Below are 17,500 nucleotides of genomic sequence, written 5' to 3'. Positions count from 1 at the left end.
TGAGTGTTTCATTTCAGACTGGCTTCTTGAATATATTGGATTTATTTCCATCCGGTCACTATTGAACTATTCCTCTTTGTCTTATATCTCAGTATCTGGGATATTAATTGTTTTTTTTTTTTAATGGAATACTTTAGGAAGTGACGAATAAGTGCGAAGAGGTCTTTGATGTTCGTCAGTGTTGATCAATGGCGGGCGGTGGCACAGGCCGAAGAGAGGTTGTCTGTGGGCGGTGACACCTGTTGTTCAATACTGACCAATAGACACCACTATAAAAGCCGGATAAACTCCATTGGGACATGTTATAGCTCTGAAGAATGATGAGTGGTCAAGGATATGAAATATGAACATGCAATCCAGTTATGCCTCACTCGATAAAAGGCTGTTTTATTCCAACAATTTTCACAAACCATAATATGATATAGCATTCAACGTAAAAAAAAATGCATTTATTCATATAATCAAAGTATATATTTTACACAATAACAAAAAAAAACAGAAAAGAAAAGAAAGAAACATTAATGGCAATAATTATTTTTTTTAAACAACAAAATACAAATAATAGTATTGCAATCATTTATTTTGATTTTCATAATGAGTGTCATGTAATAAAACACAAAAAACATATTTTAACAGAGTACAATCATTGTGACTGTATGTAAATGACACAATTTCAATATCATTATCAATAGAAAAACGGCGCCAGTGATAATAAATACACCACACATTAAAGAGAAATGTAAGATTATGTTTGATTTTGATTTAAATATCACTTACTTTTTCAATGAATAAAAAAAACAACTTTCCTTCACAGCTCCTCATGGACAGTTTATTTTTAAGGTCTTGAGAAACAGATCGAGATAAGTCAGGTGTTGGCATCACGCACTGTACAATGCCACAAATTCAAGCTGAGCGATCGGGACTAAATGTATTGCTTCAGGATAAAACAAGATGGCAATAAGGGCAATCCACGTCCTCCTGTTGTACGTCCAATGCGTTATCCCCTCGACCATCTCACCTTCAAATCCATTATTTTTTAAATGTGCATTGGACACGGGTTAGTGAAAAAATCCTTTTAATATCATTAAGAAATTCCATTTGTTAAATTCCTCATCTATTTCACATTAACTCTCTCGTTACCATTACCAGCCATTTTCAGGATTTTCCCCAAAACTTTACACCAATCTAACACAAAAAGATATATTTTCATCACTCAAACCCAATAGCAATAAAGTTCTTCCGATGCATAATATCTTTAGCAAAACAAGCTCAACAACAGACTGTTCATTTTCTTTAAATTTTATGATGTACAAGAGAAATTTGAATAAGAAAAATGTTGGCTGTAACGTGACGAATGTGACGACTTTCCTATAGTTGGTAAGGAGAGGGTTAATGCAAATGCTGCTGCTTGAATCTGGATAAAGTAAATAACAATAAATAATCAAATTGTATGGAAGCTGCAATATAATTAACGAAGACAGATGATGTGGACGTTTCGAGTTTTCCCTTTATTTCGTCAACAAAACATGTTGAACGAAACATTAAAGACGGCTATTACTATTATTTATTTCAAATTCAAGGCATTGATTGATGGTTTGATCTTTTTCAAAAATATGACTCATCGCCTCAAAACTGTAGCCATTTATGACAGGGTGGTTTGGGTTCTAAAAATGGAATATTCTGAGACTTAGGTTAAATTTATTTGTATTTTTGACTGGGGAAAATTAATATAATTTTTCAAATTTGCGAAATTTTCTCTATTCTCTGTACTCTATTTCTGTGGCTGCGAATCCACTTCGGTCGAGGAGCTGCCTAACAGCAAGTGCGCTTCATCAGTGGGGACTTTCCACCTATCCCAAATGTACCCGATGTGGGCAAGAACCCAAAATGGCAGAGCATCTAGTTGAACGGTGTATTGTGATGATGCTACCGGGTGGGTTCACGACGATGCACGAGTGCGGACCGGACTTTGCTGATTGGGTCAATCGTCATAACACAGTAGTGTGAGAACTATAAGATGCTGCTGCTGCTATATTTCTGGCCATGTAAACTTTATTTTCTCTTTTTGGCATCCGGTTCATACCAACAATAACGGTTTGAGACAATGGGTCACAATTTTATTTTATTTTTATCTTTTTTTAATTGAGCTTCTATATAGCATAATATCCACTAAACGTACTCAAAGCACTTTACAAATGGTTCCTGACCAATAGAAACACGTAACATAAAGAACGAGACATGACGCCCGTTAGGCGATAACACAAGTTTTTTCTGACAGAGACAACGCTATTAACAGCCAAGTACTCATTTTACACCTGAGTACGGTGAGAGAATGTGAGTAAAGAGTCTTTTCCAAGGACTCAACCATGTGCTGAGAGAGGCTCGAACCCAGGATCTTTCGATCCAAAAGCGAGTGTCATATCACAAGACCACATAGCCGCAAATTATTTGTGTAAACTGGACAACTTACGGATTTATTTATTTCAGCAGACAAACTTTGGAGTAAATTGGAAAGTACAGATTTGAACACTTATTACATCCTAGTTTTTGGCTTTTCCGTTTTTATAAGTATAATGCATCCCATTTTAGTTAAAATCAAATAATGTAAAAAAAAAAAAGAAGTAGCATACCAAATATAGGTTGGTCCCTTCAAACATTTGTATAAGAAGCCTGCACATACGGCTGTAATTCTATTCCTTAGATGGTTCACTATATATAATTATTGCTGTCGATCTCCCATTAAATAATAATGCATTTTATGATATTAATTGGATTTTGGCATTATCAGAATTCCATTGATATACATCTGGGCAGAATGCACAGTAACCATTTTGAGTACACCCTCACTGTTTATCTTCTTACTTAACGCATCCAAAAAAATGAAACGTACATACATCCATACACACAAGTGCACACGCATAGGCAACTTACACATACATACACACATGCACACACACACACACACACATACACACACACACACACACACACATACACGTGTTCACACAAGAGCACGTCAACAAATTCACAAATGCTTGAACAAAAATTCACAAAGGAACCAACGTACTGGCTTTCTCTCAAAATAAAATAATTCCTTTGAAGAATATCAATTCACTCAGGCCTAATAGTAGCTGATAGTGAGCTGCTCTATAAGAAAGTTCAAGTGGCAATTTCTTTTTACTGATTGATGTATTATCACATAGAATGAATTTAGTTAACCGAATGGTAGAGATATCACATTGTGCTTCAATTAAAGTTGCACTTGTTGCAATCGCCGCCATTGATAGAATACATAATCACAGACATGAATTTTTAATTCATCCTCGACTACTGTAAATGAGTTTGGATCAACTTTGGTCAACAATATACCCAAACCACTTCAGTACAAAAAGGGAAAATATTTTTAAAGAGAGATTTAAATCATATCAGCCTAATCCAATATCTAAAATCATTTTCGTACTTTGACGTGAATCCAAATACTCTCACACATTACACAGAGAATCATTTAAAATAAAGACCTTAATATGTTTCTTATTATAAAATAAACTACAAATTTAAACTTCATTTTTATTTGTAACCTTCCTTTTTGACCTAAAACAAATAATTTCATCAAATATTTATTCACTGTGTATTTAAGTAGATTTAATGTAAACACAACAATCGCAGCCAATTATCATATTTTAAAACAAATTAGTCTGCAACATAATCCGAACAAATTCTGACTGATCTACATGTCCGTCTCCATTGACATCTGCCTCCTCCAACATGTCCTCCAGCTCTTGTTGAGTAAATTTGATGCCTGCTAAATTGCACGCTCTCCGCAATTTGTCCAATGATATGCTGCCTGTTCCGTCTAGTCAAAATAAAAAGGAATAATTAAGGCCATTATAATACTTATTTTTCGTAGTTTCATTTGTATCTCAATTGTAAAGTTTCTGTAAAAATCAAGCTCAAGTCCATTTAACTGGATGTATAATATTATAAGATTTTTACACTTACTTTTTGGAATTCTGGATGTGTTCTTAATTGATGCATGAGCCTGCGAGTGCACGTTGGGAATAAAGGTCGAATTCCTTCCAAGACATATCAAAGGCACTGCTGCCGTCTTAAGGAAAAAGACTGTATGTTTACTTGTAATAAGAGGCCACATACTGTCTTTTTCCTTGAGACGGCAGACTGGTTATACAGATTTCTTAAAGAGATGTTAAAAATACTTCTCTTTTTAATGTGTCATATTGTTGAACTGTCATGCCTAGTCTTTTATTTTAAGTTCTTGATGTTACACAGCTGTTAAGTGCTTTAAGTTTGTTAACATTAAGAGTCAAGATTAATTATTCTTATATATTTTTATACTTTATATTCAATTTTCAGTTGATATAAAACTCAGTATAATAGCGGATTGTGATGGTTGGCGCAACATTTTAAGACTGCATGAGAGTGAAATAATGATAATCTGGTACTGATAGAATTTTAGGACTACACTATGCCTTTTTTTTTCATGCATGATACTTTTAAATACATTTGTCATACATTAATTTATAGTAATGCCTTACCATGATCAAACATTTCGAAACCTTTTAAAATTTCATCATAGATGTCTCTAGTATCTCCTTGTTTGTCGATCACAATTTCCAAGAATTCGTTGAAATCAATATTGCTGAAAGAGGAAAATAATTAATTATTAAGGGAGTCCTTGGGGGAAGAAGGGTCCTCGGTCCTCCAACAGCTCCCTCTCTTTTTAAAGGAGAAAGTTGTTAGCCCGCTGCCTGACCTTTTACTAGTAGGACTAGGAAGGTTTCTTTCAAGGTTTTCATCATTAATTTTTTTTAATATTTTGTTACGTGTGAATGACTGACACTCGCCTAGCTCTGACATCCATTTTTTTTTTCTTAAAAGATGGTCCACTGAATTTATTTAAGTCATTTACAATAATAAGCGGAGAGGGAAATGAAGATTAGCTGAGTTATCGAGGACAAAAATGGATTTAACTTCAATATTTTCACACCTTCACACGCGACACAGTGTGAGTTATAGATGGCTTTATTGACTTTCCCTCATAATGGTGACCATAATGTTGAAAATTGGCTTGGATGAGTTTGACTATGTCAGGTGCTTATAAATTAAGGCCAATAATAAAGAAACAAAAAAGACGATAAAAAATATTATACACAATGACAAAGACAAGAGAGAGAGATAGAGAGAGAGAGAGATAGATAGAGAGAGAGAGAGAGAGAGAGAGGATGAGAGAACAAGAGAGGGAGAGAGAGGGAGAGAGAGAGAGAGAGAGAGAGAGAGAGAGAGAGAGAGAGAGAGAGAGAGAGAGAGAGAGAGAGAGAGAGAGAGAGAGAAACAGATGCGTTGCAGGATGATACAAAATAAGAAATAAACTCATAAGGAGAAATCCATATGGATGACAAAGAGAAATTCACTGTCTCAAACGTTGACAAATATCTTAACACTTGTTAAATGAAGACCATGAGTTTGCCTTTAGACAGCCCTTGGTTACCATTGATCTCTAAGCAGAATCTTACATCACTTTAATATCTATGTGTGGTTTAATGCATAGCTTTAGTTGAGATTGAGGCAAACAGCGAAAAAGAAATTCTCAACATGCACGAAATATATTACTGAATACAAATATTTCCTGATTAATGAACTTGAAATGAACAACATTGTTACATCATTGTTCTCTTTTTATTACCATACAATAATTCATATGTTATTTAGGATGAAATTAGAGCGATTCACTCGCAACAAAAAGAACCATTCATAGCGGACCTGATCATCCACAGACTGAGCAACACTGTGTATTACAATTGAATTCCATCAACCTAGACATATATGCAATGCCAAACAGTTTTGAATTCTTCATAATATGACAGTAAGTAGAGCATAATAAATAATAGTATTAATAATGATGTTGATGATGATGATGATGATAATAATAATAAAAATAACAATAACAATAATAATAATAATAAATAACAATAATAATAATAATAATAATAATAATAATAATAATAATAATAATAATAATAATAATAATAACAATATTAAGAATAATAATAATAATAATAATAATAATAATAATAATAATAATAATAATAATAATAATAATAATAATAATAATAATAATAATAATAATAATAGTAATAATAATAATAATAATAATAATAATATCAATATCAATAATATCATCATCATCATCATCATCATCATCATCATCATCATCATCATCATCATCATCATCATCATCAGCACCATTATCATCTTCATAATGATAATCATATTAATATTAGTAATAACTAATGTATATAGTACATATTAATCAAATGATGGCGCTTTACAAGTACATAAAGACCATGTATCAACTAGTATGAGAACACCCATGCCATATACCCGCACTCAGACACACAATACAAACTTATCAGCAAACAAACTACTAAACAATCTGCAATACATTTTAAAAAACTGCATTTACTGTTCAAATAAGTTCTTCTTAAGAGATGAGTTTTCAATTTAACTTTTAAGGTCTCAAAATTGTCAATGTTTTTGGTACCATATGAAAGGTAATTTCACAAACTAGGCGCTGTTATGCAAAAGAATTTGTGATTGAACAGAGATGTACAGGGTAACTCTGTCATAGCGTTCAAATCATTAGATCTAAGATATCGACCAGGAAGACACACGTTCATTTTACTAAGATGCTGGCAGCTCATAAAAGCTTCAAGTCTATTCTTTGTTTTACTGGCAGCCATTTCAGAATTTTTATAACAGGGGAGAAAGGATAACATTACCAATCTAGCCGCCCTGTTCTAAAATTTCTGCAATCTTTAGATATTGTGCTTGAGACAACCAAGGAGCAGCACATTGCATTAGTCAAGTCTAATAAGAACAATATATGATTCTTTCATTTCTTTGTATTTATTAAACAAGTAATTTTTATCGTGCCCAATAACATAATGAGCTTGCGGGTATGTGTCATTGCACAATAAAAATATAATGAGTTTAATAAATACAAATGAAAGAATACGTTTATTCCACCCTTCCAAAAAAGATAATTCAATATTTTGGGACCAATGGTATGGTATTAGAATTCGCCATAATTTGTATTTTTCCTCATCTGCTTGAATGACAATTTGACTCAAAAAAATAAAAACGTTGGTTTGTATTCATGTGCACCAAATATTATTTATAATTGCCAATCAGCTGTCTTTTATACCATATTTCACACCAATAAAATGTGTGCAAATATTCTGCAATAATTGAATAAAAATTTTATTCAACGCCTTCAAAGCATCATTCAATGATTACGTATTCACTAAGAAATGATAAGGTTTTCCAATGAGAGAGGTGGAATAAAAGAAGAGTATACATCATGTACTTACTTTTTCCCCCTTAAACTGACATCATGTATCATTTGAGCTGCTTCATCCCGAGATACCTTGAATCCAAGCGTTTTTAAAGCTCTTCTCAAATCAATGGGTCCTATCAAACTGAATATATATAGATAAAAAATAATAGAATGTAGTTGTTATATAATACATAATGTAAAATATCAAGTTGTAGTAAACTGACAAAACAATATTTTCTTTCAGGTAACCATCAAAGTTTTATTTAAATATATATAAATCCATTACGATGACTCAAAACTTTCAAACTCAAACTTTTTTTTAATTTGGGAGTCATCCTAATATCAGTTTACATTTGTAGTAAAAAAATCTGGCCAAATTAAAAAAAAAAAAGAGTTTTTTGTCATATAGTTATGGTCTATAAGTACTCCAAACACCCAAGATCACGGGTCAAAATTGTCATCTTTTTGAGATTTTAATTTCATGTTGCAGAAAAAAATATAAATGTTGCTGCTTGAAGCTCGAAGAAACAAATAACAAAGTGAAATTTAATTACGAAAACAGATAAAATGGACGTTTCGGGTTTCCCCTTTATCAACACACAGGATGAATGAAACACTACAGATGAATGAGATAATGTGGTAGCGACAATGTTAAGATGAATAAACAAAACATTGATGGGCAGGAAATTTCCTGCTTTTGTTTATTCATCTTAACAAGGCCACTACCACATTATCTCATTCATCTGTAGTGTTTCATTCATCCTGTTTTCTTTTTATAAAGGGGAAACCCGAAACGTCCATTTTATCTGTTTTCGTAATAAATTGAAACTTACATTCAATTTCATATTGTTATTAATTAATCAAGGTAATATAACATTGAAAGGTGGATAAAATCCTTACTCTTACTGAAAAAAAGAGTTAAATTAAGTGATGGTTTTTTATTTCTCTTTGCTTCAATTCTTTTACTTCATTACGAGAACTAGAAATAGATTACAAAGACAATACTTATTTTCCTTTCCTTTTTTTTTATTTGTTTACATTTTGATTCCTATAAAAGTATTTTTTTCTTTAAATGGTAAAAATAACTCTAGGTCCTGATAGCTCAGTTGGTTTGGTAGAGCAAACGCCTCACAATTGGATTCAGTAGTCTGATGTCACACCACCCGGCAATGGTGGCCATCTTGGTTCTAAACAAAGAAAATCATTACTTTTTATTCTTCATGCTGGCTAGAACTTTTCATATGCCTTGTGATCAGAATGTGTAAAAGTCAAAACATGATCAAATTTATGGGGTTTTTTCCCTCTGGATACGCTTTTATGCTCGCCGGAGAAATATTTCATACGGGCATCCACCATTGTTCTGATAGTTTAGAGCCAGTGTTACTAAGTTACCATGTGTCATTAGGAAGGAAGTGACGTTACGACTGTTGAAGAGTATTAGGGGACCTATATTGCATTATGGATGTGGTTTACCTTTATCTGTACTTCCAGCAGAGATCAGGTAACCGAGCCTTTCAGATCTCATGGAAAATGCTTTACGGTAGATTAACATTTTTACATCCTTTAAAAAGAATAGCAAGACCATTACTGTTATAACGCTATAAAATCAAGGTCAATTCAGGTTCCACATGCCTAATGGCTCTGAAGGACTACTTTTTGACACTTTCCTTCATGCAAGAGTATTAATATTAATTATAATAGCTGAAAATAGAAATGCCTTTGATAAATCACCTGTCAGAGTCTGTGTCAAATATTTCAAAAACCACACGTAAGTCACGCACTTCTTGAGGAGTGAGTTCATTTAGAACTCTAGTAGTGACTTTAATACCATGAACCTCTTTCTTATCAACTGGATGAGACTTCAGTAAATTCACCAACTGAAAAAAAAAAGGAAAATCAATAATTAATCCACTATAAATTGTCTAAATAATATATGTCACAAAAATTATGAATTCATTTTTGAAACACGCAATCAGGATTTTTGCAAGTAGGAGTGAAATGCTTCGACTACTTTTCAAATATAATTTAGACTTCTTTTTTTTTTTTGTTGTTGTTGTTGTTGTTTTGTTTTTTGGGTTTTTTTTTTCTGATTGTTTATTTAATCAGATATAATAGATCTGGTGATGAGGTAAAACTAGGAAGACAGGAAAATCTGATTATTAATTCAGAGCAGCAATAACGTCTAGAACTACTTGACCATCTACAGAGACTAGTTTATACCAAAAATAAAAGGATTTCTTAACTGCATTGATAGGTAACACCTACACTTAAATGTATTTAATGTGTGAGTTTTGTGATTCTTTGTTATCCTGTCCTCCAAATTTTGGTTTTCCAAAATATTCTAATTTAAGTATTTTCACACCAAACATAAAATACAGTCAAACTTGTGTACAAGAAAACTGTGTATAAATGACACCCAGAAGTCCAATAATGGTAGTTTGTTTTGTTTTGTTTTTGTTTTTCATTCTCTTTAGCTTGTACATGGCAGACATCTGCTGTAGCGGACAGAGGACATTGTTAAAGAGGATAAGGCGGATGTCATCAGAATTTGTATTGATCCCCGTCCCTTGCAAATTTACAGTTGCAAAATTAAAATCTGTTGTCTTTCGTTTTCATATACTCTCATGGATGAAAGGAAACATCGCATGTTTCATGAATTTGAAATCCTACCTTGCTGTTAACTGCTTGTCGTACCACTAAATTGTATGTCTTCCTCCTTTCATGTGTCAAAATCACAGTGATAATCTCACTGACTGTCAGTATTTATTTGCGGTGTAGGGTATTCTGGAAAGGGGTAGAACCTTCGGTATTCTGAATGCTGCACTCTACTTGGTAGGGTGGACGGGCATCACTGGTCCTCATCCATCTCCTAATCCCTCATGTGTTGACTTCAAGTGAGAGTCACGCACCAGTATACCGCTTCAGCTGGCAGGCTGTGAAGGGGGGAGGGGTGGAGGTTTACTCTGCACCACTAATCTAGGCAGGGAAACTGCAACAAGTAGTCAATGGTTAGGAAGCTAAGGAGATCACTATATTCTCAGATCCAAATGCCAAGATTAGGGGAGTAAACCTTCAAATCAGGAACCTGCAAGCAGTGCTAGCTGACTCTGACAACTCCTGCAACCAATCTGGTGCAAGACATGCTGCTCTGCTTTCCTTTGGAATACATCAGTGAGGCTGAGAGGGGGATCTTGATGACTGGACAGCCCAAGATCTCCATACACTTGCGTCATGGGGAGGTCAGTCAAGTGCTGCTATTGCAGATACAATCCCAACATGAGAGACAAATTACATGATTCGATCCATCCCAACCTCCCTTTCTCTCTTTAGGTTGTCATATTTGACTAATGTAACTTCTTACGATAATTTGGAATTCTACAGCCCTTAAAAATGTAAATATTATTGAAAACAAATAAATTTCAACATGAAGGACGACTTGATGACTAAATTAGGAAAAGAAAAGAAATAAAATGAAAGTAATAATCACAGTTAAATTATCAGTATCAAAATATTGGATACAAAAAAAAAACAAACAAAAAAACAATGTCTTAACTGTCAAAAATATTGCACGTTGAAATAGTGGAGTATATATACAACTCCCGATTATTTTAATTCTGAACTCATTGAATATTTATGTATGCATTTAGTATTATAATGTTTAATAGATATATCTATGTAGGGACAACCTATGACATTTGATGTATAATCACAGGTCTTCCCCGAGTGGCACCTGTATATAGTAGTTCTTCCTCTTTCTTTCCGCACATAGTTTATCAAAGTTGCGAGAACTGTTGAAAAGTCACAGATATTTAAAACCAGTCAATCAAAAAAAATAGATTTTGTAAAATCCAGCACAGAACTGAAATCAGCACACATTATGACATACTTTAGTATTTTTGTATGTCTACCATTAGGTTTCTTTTTATAAAACCCGACATATGTTCAATTAATGTGATTCAAATTAGGTGACAATTTGTTACCGACTTGTTTGGCGGCTGGCATCTGTCATCTGCTTCTGACTTGTTAATAATAAATAGGCCTAAAGCTAAGGCTAAGGGCCACTCTAAAGTCTAAGTTAAGGGATGCGATGGATGTTGATATATATCAACAGAAAGGGAGAGAAACTGTGTACTTCTTGACACATACATACCAATACGTTTTCTCTTATGCAAGATAATATCAAGTACAAACAGCTAGTTTCTTTAGCAAATTATGACCAAGTAGAGATTGTGTCCAAATGAATGGTATTCATTCAATATTCGATACCTTTTCTCCAGGCCTCAACAGCGGTGCTCTGTCGTCAATACGATTAGGTGTTGAAGATACCGGTGTTGATTTGGGAGACTTTTTTCCTCCTTTCTTCCCTTTCTTCTTTCCTCCGCTTCCTTTCTTGCCTTTCTTTTTAACGGGCATGTTTTATTCCAGAATTGTGTATAATTCTGGTTTTATTGTGATCTTTGTATTTGTTGAAATAACAAGTGAACCGGAAGTGCCACCATTGATCTAAACATTGTACGTTGCTGTGAAACCGGTTGTGTAAGTGTATGGAGTCACGTAAAGTGTATCCTTTCATTTATTTATGCATTTAGCACTTCACTCGGACTTGTGGGGCAATGTATGGATAAATTCCGTTGTGGATGGAAAGTTGAATCATTGGAGAAGGTTCTTTACTACCACTTCCTCACCGTGTAAAATGAGAACCTAGTCGGAGGCAGCGTTCTTTTAGTCAAAAAAAAAATTGAAATCGCTCATAACAAGCGTCATGTCCACTCCAGATTGTATTATTCATCTGGCGGTTAGAATAGGTATTTTACTTTTAAAGCATAACATCGATGTACAGTACATGGCGACATAAAGAAAGTGCCTCACAGCGTAATTTCTTGATGTGACAGTTCGTCATGTCGGCCTTTACCATGTAGATATAGGCAGAGAATATTGAGTGACTGCGTTAGTCGCCTAATTCAGTGACTGAGTATTAATTAAAATGACCCACTCATGTTTTGAGGATTATTGTTTGTTACATCGTTTGTGTCTTGAGAATTTGTGACAATATTCTCAAAACCGTATAATTTCAAGATGAGCCAGATTCTAAAAAGTCAAAATAGTGTTAAACTGGTCAAAAATGTGAGTTTGTTGGTATTTAGCACTCTACAAATTTTATAGTCATCCTCCTCAATTAAGCATATGATAAGATCAACGCAAGTCTGATATTTCCGGCTATAAATTCAATGGAAGCCATCTATATTCATGTTTTCGTCCAGCCTCGTCATCGATCACATGATTGTTGCTGTGCAGCGTGGCTCAGCGGTACGGTCTTTGCTTCGTACCCGAAAGCTACCGAGTTCGATCACCCGCCACTGTTCCAGTCTTCCCTTGGAATAGACCCTAGAGACAAATTTCCCCTATGGGATGAATAAAGGGAATTTATTTATGTGGGTCACTTTGTGGGTCACTTTGAGTATATTTTGCAATGTGACCAATGACCTGGAGAAGATAAGGCAATTCATTATAGATCATCCCAATTTTCAGCATCTTAATCATCCCGACATCCTGCCGTTTTGGGGCGAGGGGTCACATTTTATTCACACGGAGAAATTAACAAGTTCTTTGAAAGATTGTTTCCTTGTGAGTTGTCCTCATTAAAATGTTCACAGAGTTGGACACACATGAGGGACACAATCAATGGTAGACGCATTCCGTTATTAGATTATATTCTGAGTTTTGTGTACAACAGAAGTCTGAGCCCGTGACGTACGGAACCAAGGCGTCTATTTGTGGCTTGTGGTCTTGTGGTATAGATAGTATGCGCTTGACTAAGAAGCTCACAACATTGCTATCCGGAAGTATAACGAACCAACACACAAAGTTATGTGTAACCTTCAGCGTTTATATTCTGGTTAATACAGTTTAGTGAGAATTACTCATAACTTTTTTTCGAATACATGGTATTAATAAGACGTCGAAACATCAAAAATTAATAAGAAAATATTGACCTATGCTAATTTGTGACCCACCGTTTCAAAATGGTATTTATTATGTCGAGATGGATTTGGCCCGGGACAATTGATTTAGAACTAAGATGATAAGAAATGCCAACTTTGAGGCGACTTGAAGGTGTATTTATTCTCCACCATAATGAATGGAAATGAACCCCAAATTTCCTATTCGTGGCTATGAAGCAATTCCCAACACTATGTCAATCCCTATATAATATCGCTTTGAGACCGTGGGTCACAATTGTCAATTAAAGAGATACTTTTGGGGTGGTGGTGGTGGTTCGAATATTTGGCTAGGCCTATGATAAATGCCTACTTTACCACTTGGACTATTATGTTCAGGATTAAATTTAATCTTTAGACTATGACACTTTTAATATTCAAGTTCGATAACCAATGCAGGAAATGCAAATAATTGATTGATAGCAGATGTGCGTTCATCATAAACGGTTTCAACCCACACCGACCTATAATTTAGTTTACATTCGAAAGCATCATAGTGACCAGGTGGTATTCTCTCCTCACGCGTCACGCGCACGTAAATGAGTCGTTCGCGGCTGGGAACAGGATAACATTATATCAATGCTCACAGTGTAAATATTCATTTTACATATTATGCTGCTCACTCTAGATTATGACAGCGGCAACATCGGTGGTCTACGCTAGAGGGAAGTGACAGATGATAAGCAACACGAAACCTTAAAAGTCGATTTGTTGTGTGTGGTTTTAAAATTAGTTTTGGTAGTTTGATTATTTATAGCCTCGGTTGTGTTTTTGGATGTCTTTTAGAATATGCAGTACAGTCTGTTTGAAACTATGAATAACCTTTATAACACTTAACCTGCCCGAACATTTTAATTTAATTTCAAGAAAACAATAAGATAAATTAAATTGAAATCTTCACCGACAAATCCGGATTAGTGCTGGGATAATCTTGTTGACATGGCACCCGAGTACAATAAAGGTTTGTGGTTTCAAATGTTTATATCATTTGATTTGTATGTTTATGTTTCCTTGTTCTTCAGCTTTCGATTCTTTTCACTTCGCCTTAAACTTTATTTCATATTTCATGTTCAGGAATTTGTTTTGACGTGTTTTGTTGGGTTTTGTTTTGATTTTTTGCTTGTTTGTTTTTGGCTTTCTTGATGTTCCTCTAGAATTTGTTAGTTGTCATTGGGTTTTTTTTACTCTACAGTGTAGGTTTTTTTAAATTCATTTTATTTTTGTCCAAACAAATCGACTGATCTAGCAGACTGATTATTCCTGTCGATGTGTATTGTCCAAAATTAAAAGAAAAGGTTATGTTACTTTTTATGATAATCTGTAGCCCATCTTTAAAGGTTTCAATAATTGTCAGAGGCTTGATACAGGCTGGTAGGTTGTTCCATAAGTGGCACACACTTGGGGTGGGGGGGGGGGATTGTCTGCTAGTATGATAATCCGTTCCATTCCGCAGAAGTGCCTTGTTACCAAGCATGAATTTCTATTTGTTTACATTTCAAGATCCTATTACGAGTGGACAGGGCGTGTCAATTGCTGCTCTGTAATCTGTCTCGATCTTAAAGTGATGTATTTTCATTTTAATGTTTTCATAGTTTTTCTTATTGGCTAAAGTAGGATTTTGATCCCGAAACTTTCCGTGTTTGGTATTTTGTTCTTTTTCAAAGCTTTTATCAATTTTGTTCATTACCTTTTGATCAGTTAACTGAGGAACTTTGGAAAAGACATGTATTTAAAAAATTGGCCAAAAAACTCGCCTCATGTTTCAGATTTTTCCAAGATGAGGGTCATTTAAATCGATCGATATTTGAAGGACGAGTTTTCTGGTCAAGCTTTAAAATACGTGATTTTCCAGAGTACGGTAGTTAACGGGTTAAAGACTACTTCTAACATTACATGAAGACATATTAAAGTTTGAGAACTCGACTGCCGTGTTTGTTGCTTATTTTGCTTGATTTGATTTGGTATTGATCTGCTGGTATCTTTCTTTATAAAGTCTTTAAATGCGGTGTACAGAGTTGTTATTTCAGTCATAGCCCTTACCTTGTAATGACGTAAACATCATGTTTCATGTGTGCTTCTCTTTAACCACTAAAATGTAAGTTACAATTTAGGGAGCGAGCACTGGTATAAAATAAAGATCTGAAGAAGTGTGTATGAAATAGTGCAAAACAAAGCAAGAAATAAAAATGCAAGAAAAATACATCACGTATAGGTCCCGTATTTAACACATTTCAAAAAATCATTGTATCTGAAGTATGTGACATCATTATATCGTCTCCTTCGAAGTCATGCTCAATATACCCCACCCATCCCAACAAATCTTCTAATCACTTTGACACAAATCGGACTCGCATTTGATTTGCAAAATTTTGCAAACGCAAACACGTTCTGGTAAATATTCTTAGTTATGATGTTTTGCATGACACTAGATTTCAATTTCCCACTCATTTCATTTACTGTATTAAAACGTTTAAAAGCATGCATTGATCTTCCTACTGTACTGTGGTCCTTTTCCGAAATAATTTTATCGCTTTGTTTGCACACAGTTTTTAAATATATTGCTGATCTGGATTTATTTGCTTGCAACTGTCTCCTCTCTGCTACGCGACGCCGCCCTATAGCAAGCTTAACATCTTCGTTGACACGTTTGTTTATAAAGCGGACACCCGAAACGTCCACATCTTATCTCTCTTCGTTAATACTCTTCAACAGTCGTAACGTCATTTCCTTCCTAATGACACATGGTAACTTAGTAACACTGGCTCTAAACTATCGGAACAATGGCGGACGCTCTTATGAAATATTTCTCCAGCGAGCATAAAAGCGTATCCAGAGGTAAAAAAAAACACATAAATTTGATCATGTTTGACTTTTACATATTCTGATCACAAGGCATATGAAAAGTTCTAGCCAGCATGAAGAATAAAAGGTAATGATTTTCTTTGTATAGAACCAAGATGACCGCCGGCGTGACATCAGATTACTGAATCCAATTAAACTGAATTGCTTCCGTTCCATTTCCAATTGTTATTTTTACATCGTCGGTAATCGTGTGTCAGAGTGGTCAGACTGACATGATCGTAGAGATGCCTGCTGACATTCATTGTGGAGGCCGGTTGGGTTGGGTTACGGCTTCGATGCGTATTTTTTGTTTTGATGGTTGTGGACTATCGAAAGATGATGTGATCAACAAATGGTTGGTGATGTATCTGCTTGTCGCCTACATAGCAGTGATGTTAACGCCATTGGTAAACAACAGAGTCTTTAGTGTGCCCATAATTTCTTGTGCGTAGACTTTGGCACATGCTGATATAGATCGTGAGTTATTTGGCTGTATTTTTTCAGCCATTATGTAGTAATTAGTAGAGGATCAGAAAAGGAGATTAAAATCTCAAAGGATGACTAAATTCTTGCATGATGTTATTGATGATGACGAAGACGACCTCAACGACGACGACGACGATGATAGTGATGATGATGATGATGATGATGATGATGATGATGATGATGATGATGCTGATGATGACGACGACGATGATGATGATGATGATGATGATGATGATGGTGATGATGATGATGCAGTTATTAAGGGATATGTTTAAAACTGAATGAATCAACACGACGTGCAGGACTTTGAAGCACACTCTATATTCTGGTTAACCATTCCGAACGAAGTGCAGTTGACTGATTCCATGCTGATGTTTCTGTATTGGCTGAGATCCTACCACACTTCTTATGTATTTTGACATGCTACAAACATGCCAATATGTCTACATATGCTGTAGAAATGGAAATAAATGTTGCAATTAGATGTTATGAAGCATACCAATTTCTGTATTTGTAAATTCCTGAATAAATCTATGATATTATGTAAACTACCGTCTCAATACGGCATCACGCTTGTGTGATTCATTTGATAAAAATGGTTTTAAAGTTTAAAATATGAAATTTGGTTTAAGTTGTGTTTTATTGAGAATAATTGATGTATTTTCTTTACAAAAACTAAAATCCCATGTGTCTGATTATTTCAACTTTCAATAGGGTTCAACAGTCGTGACGTCACTTCCTTCGTAATGACGCATAGTAACTTAGTAACTGGATCTAATCTATCGGGACAATGGCGGAAATACCTACTTCTATTTATGAA

General features: G+C 34.5%; 2 protein-coding genes across 2 annotated transcripts in view; one reads left to right on the top strand and one right to left on the bottom strand.

The window, feature by feature from the left end:
* Positions 1–355: 355 nt before the first annotated feature.
* Positions 356–11,892, bottom strand: LOC144971124 (uncharacterized). Its single transcript, XM_078911546.1, has 5 exons — positions 11,621–11,892; positions 9,086–9,231; positions 7,389–7,496; positions 4,554–4,657; positions 356–3,853 (listed from the first exon to the last, which is right to left on the bottom strand). The coding sequence occupies exons 1-5, from the start codon at positions 11,765–11,767 to the stop codon at positions 3,681–3,683; spliced, it is 678 nt and encodes a 225-aa protein (XP_078767672.1). The 5' UTR covers positions 11,768–11,892; the 3' UTR covers positions 356–3,680.
* Positions 11,893–13,972: 2,080 nt separating this feature from the next.
* The window catches only part of LOC144971123 (transmembrane protein 163a-like), a 44,130-nt gene continuing 40,602 nt past the window's right edge, over positions 13,973–17,500 (top strand). The window contains exon 1 of the mRNA XM_078911545.1: positions 13,973–14,314. The gene's annotated coding sequence lies outside the window, so the exon portion shown is untranslated. The remainder of the gene's footprint in view (positions 14,315–17,500) is intronic.

The sequence above is a fragment of the Berghia stephanieae genome, chromosome 4 (assembly GCF_034508935.2).
Source record: "Berghia stephanieae isolate SIO BIC M18660-M18661 chromosome 4, UCSD_Bste_1.3, whole genome shotgun sequence".
NCBI lineage: Eukaryota > Metazoa > Mollusca > Gastropoda > Nudibranchia > Aeolidiidae > Berghia > Berghia stephanieae.
The sequence above is the reverse complement of the archived record's forward strand: the minus strand, read 5'-3'. Positions and strand labels throughout refer to the sequence as shown.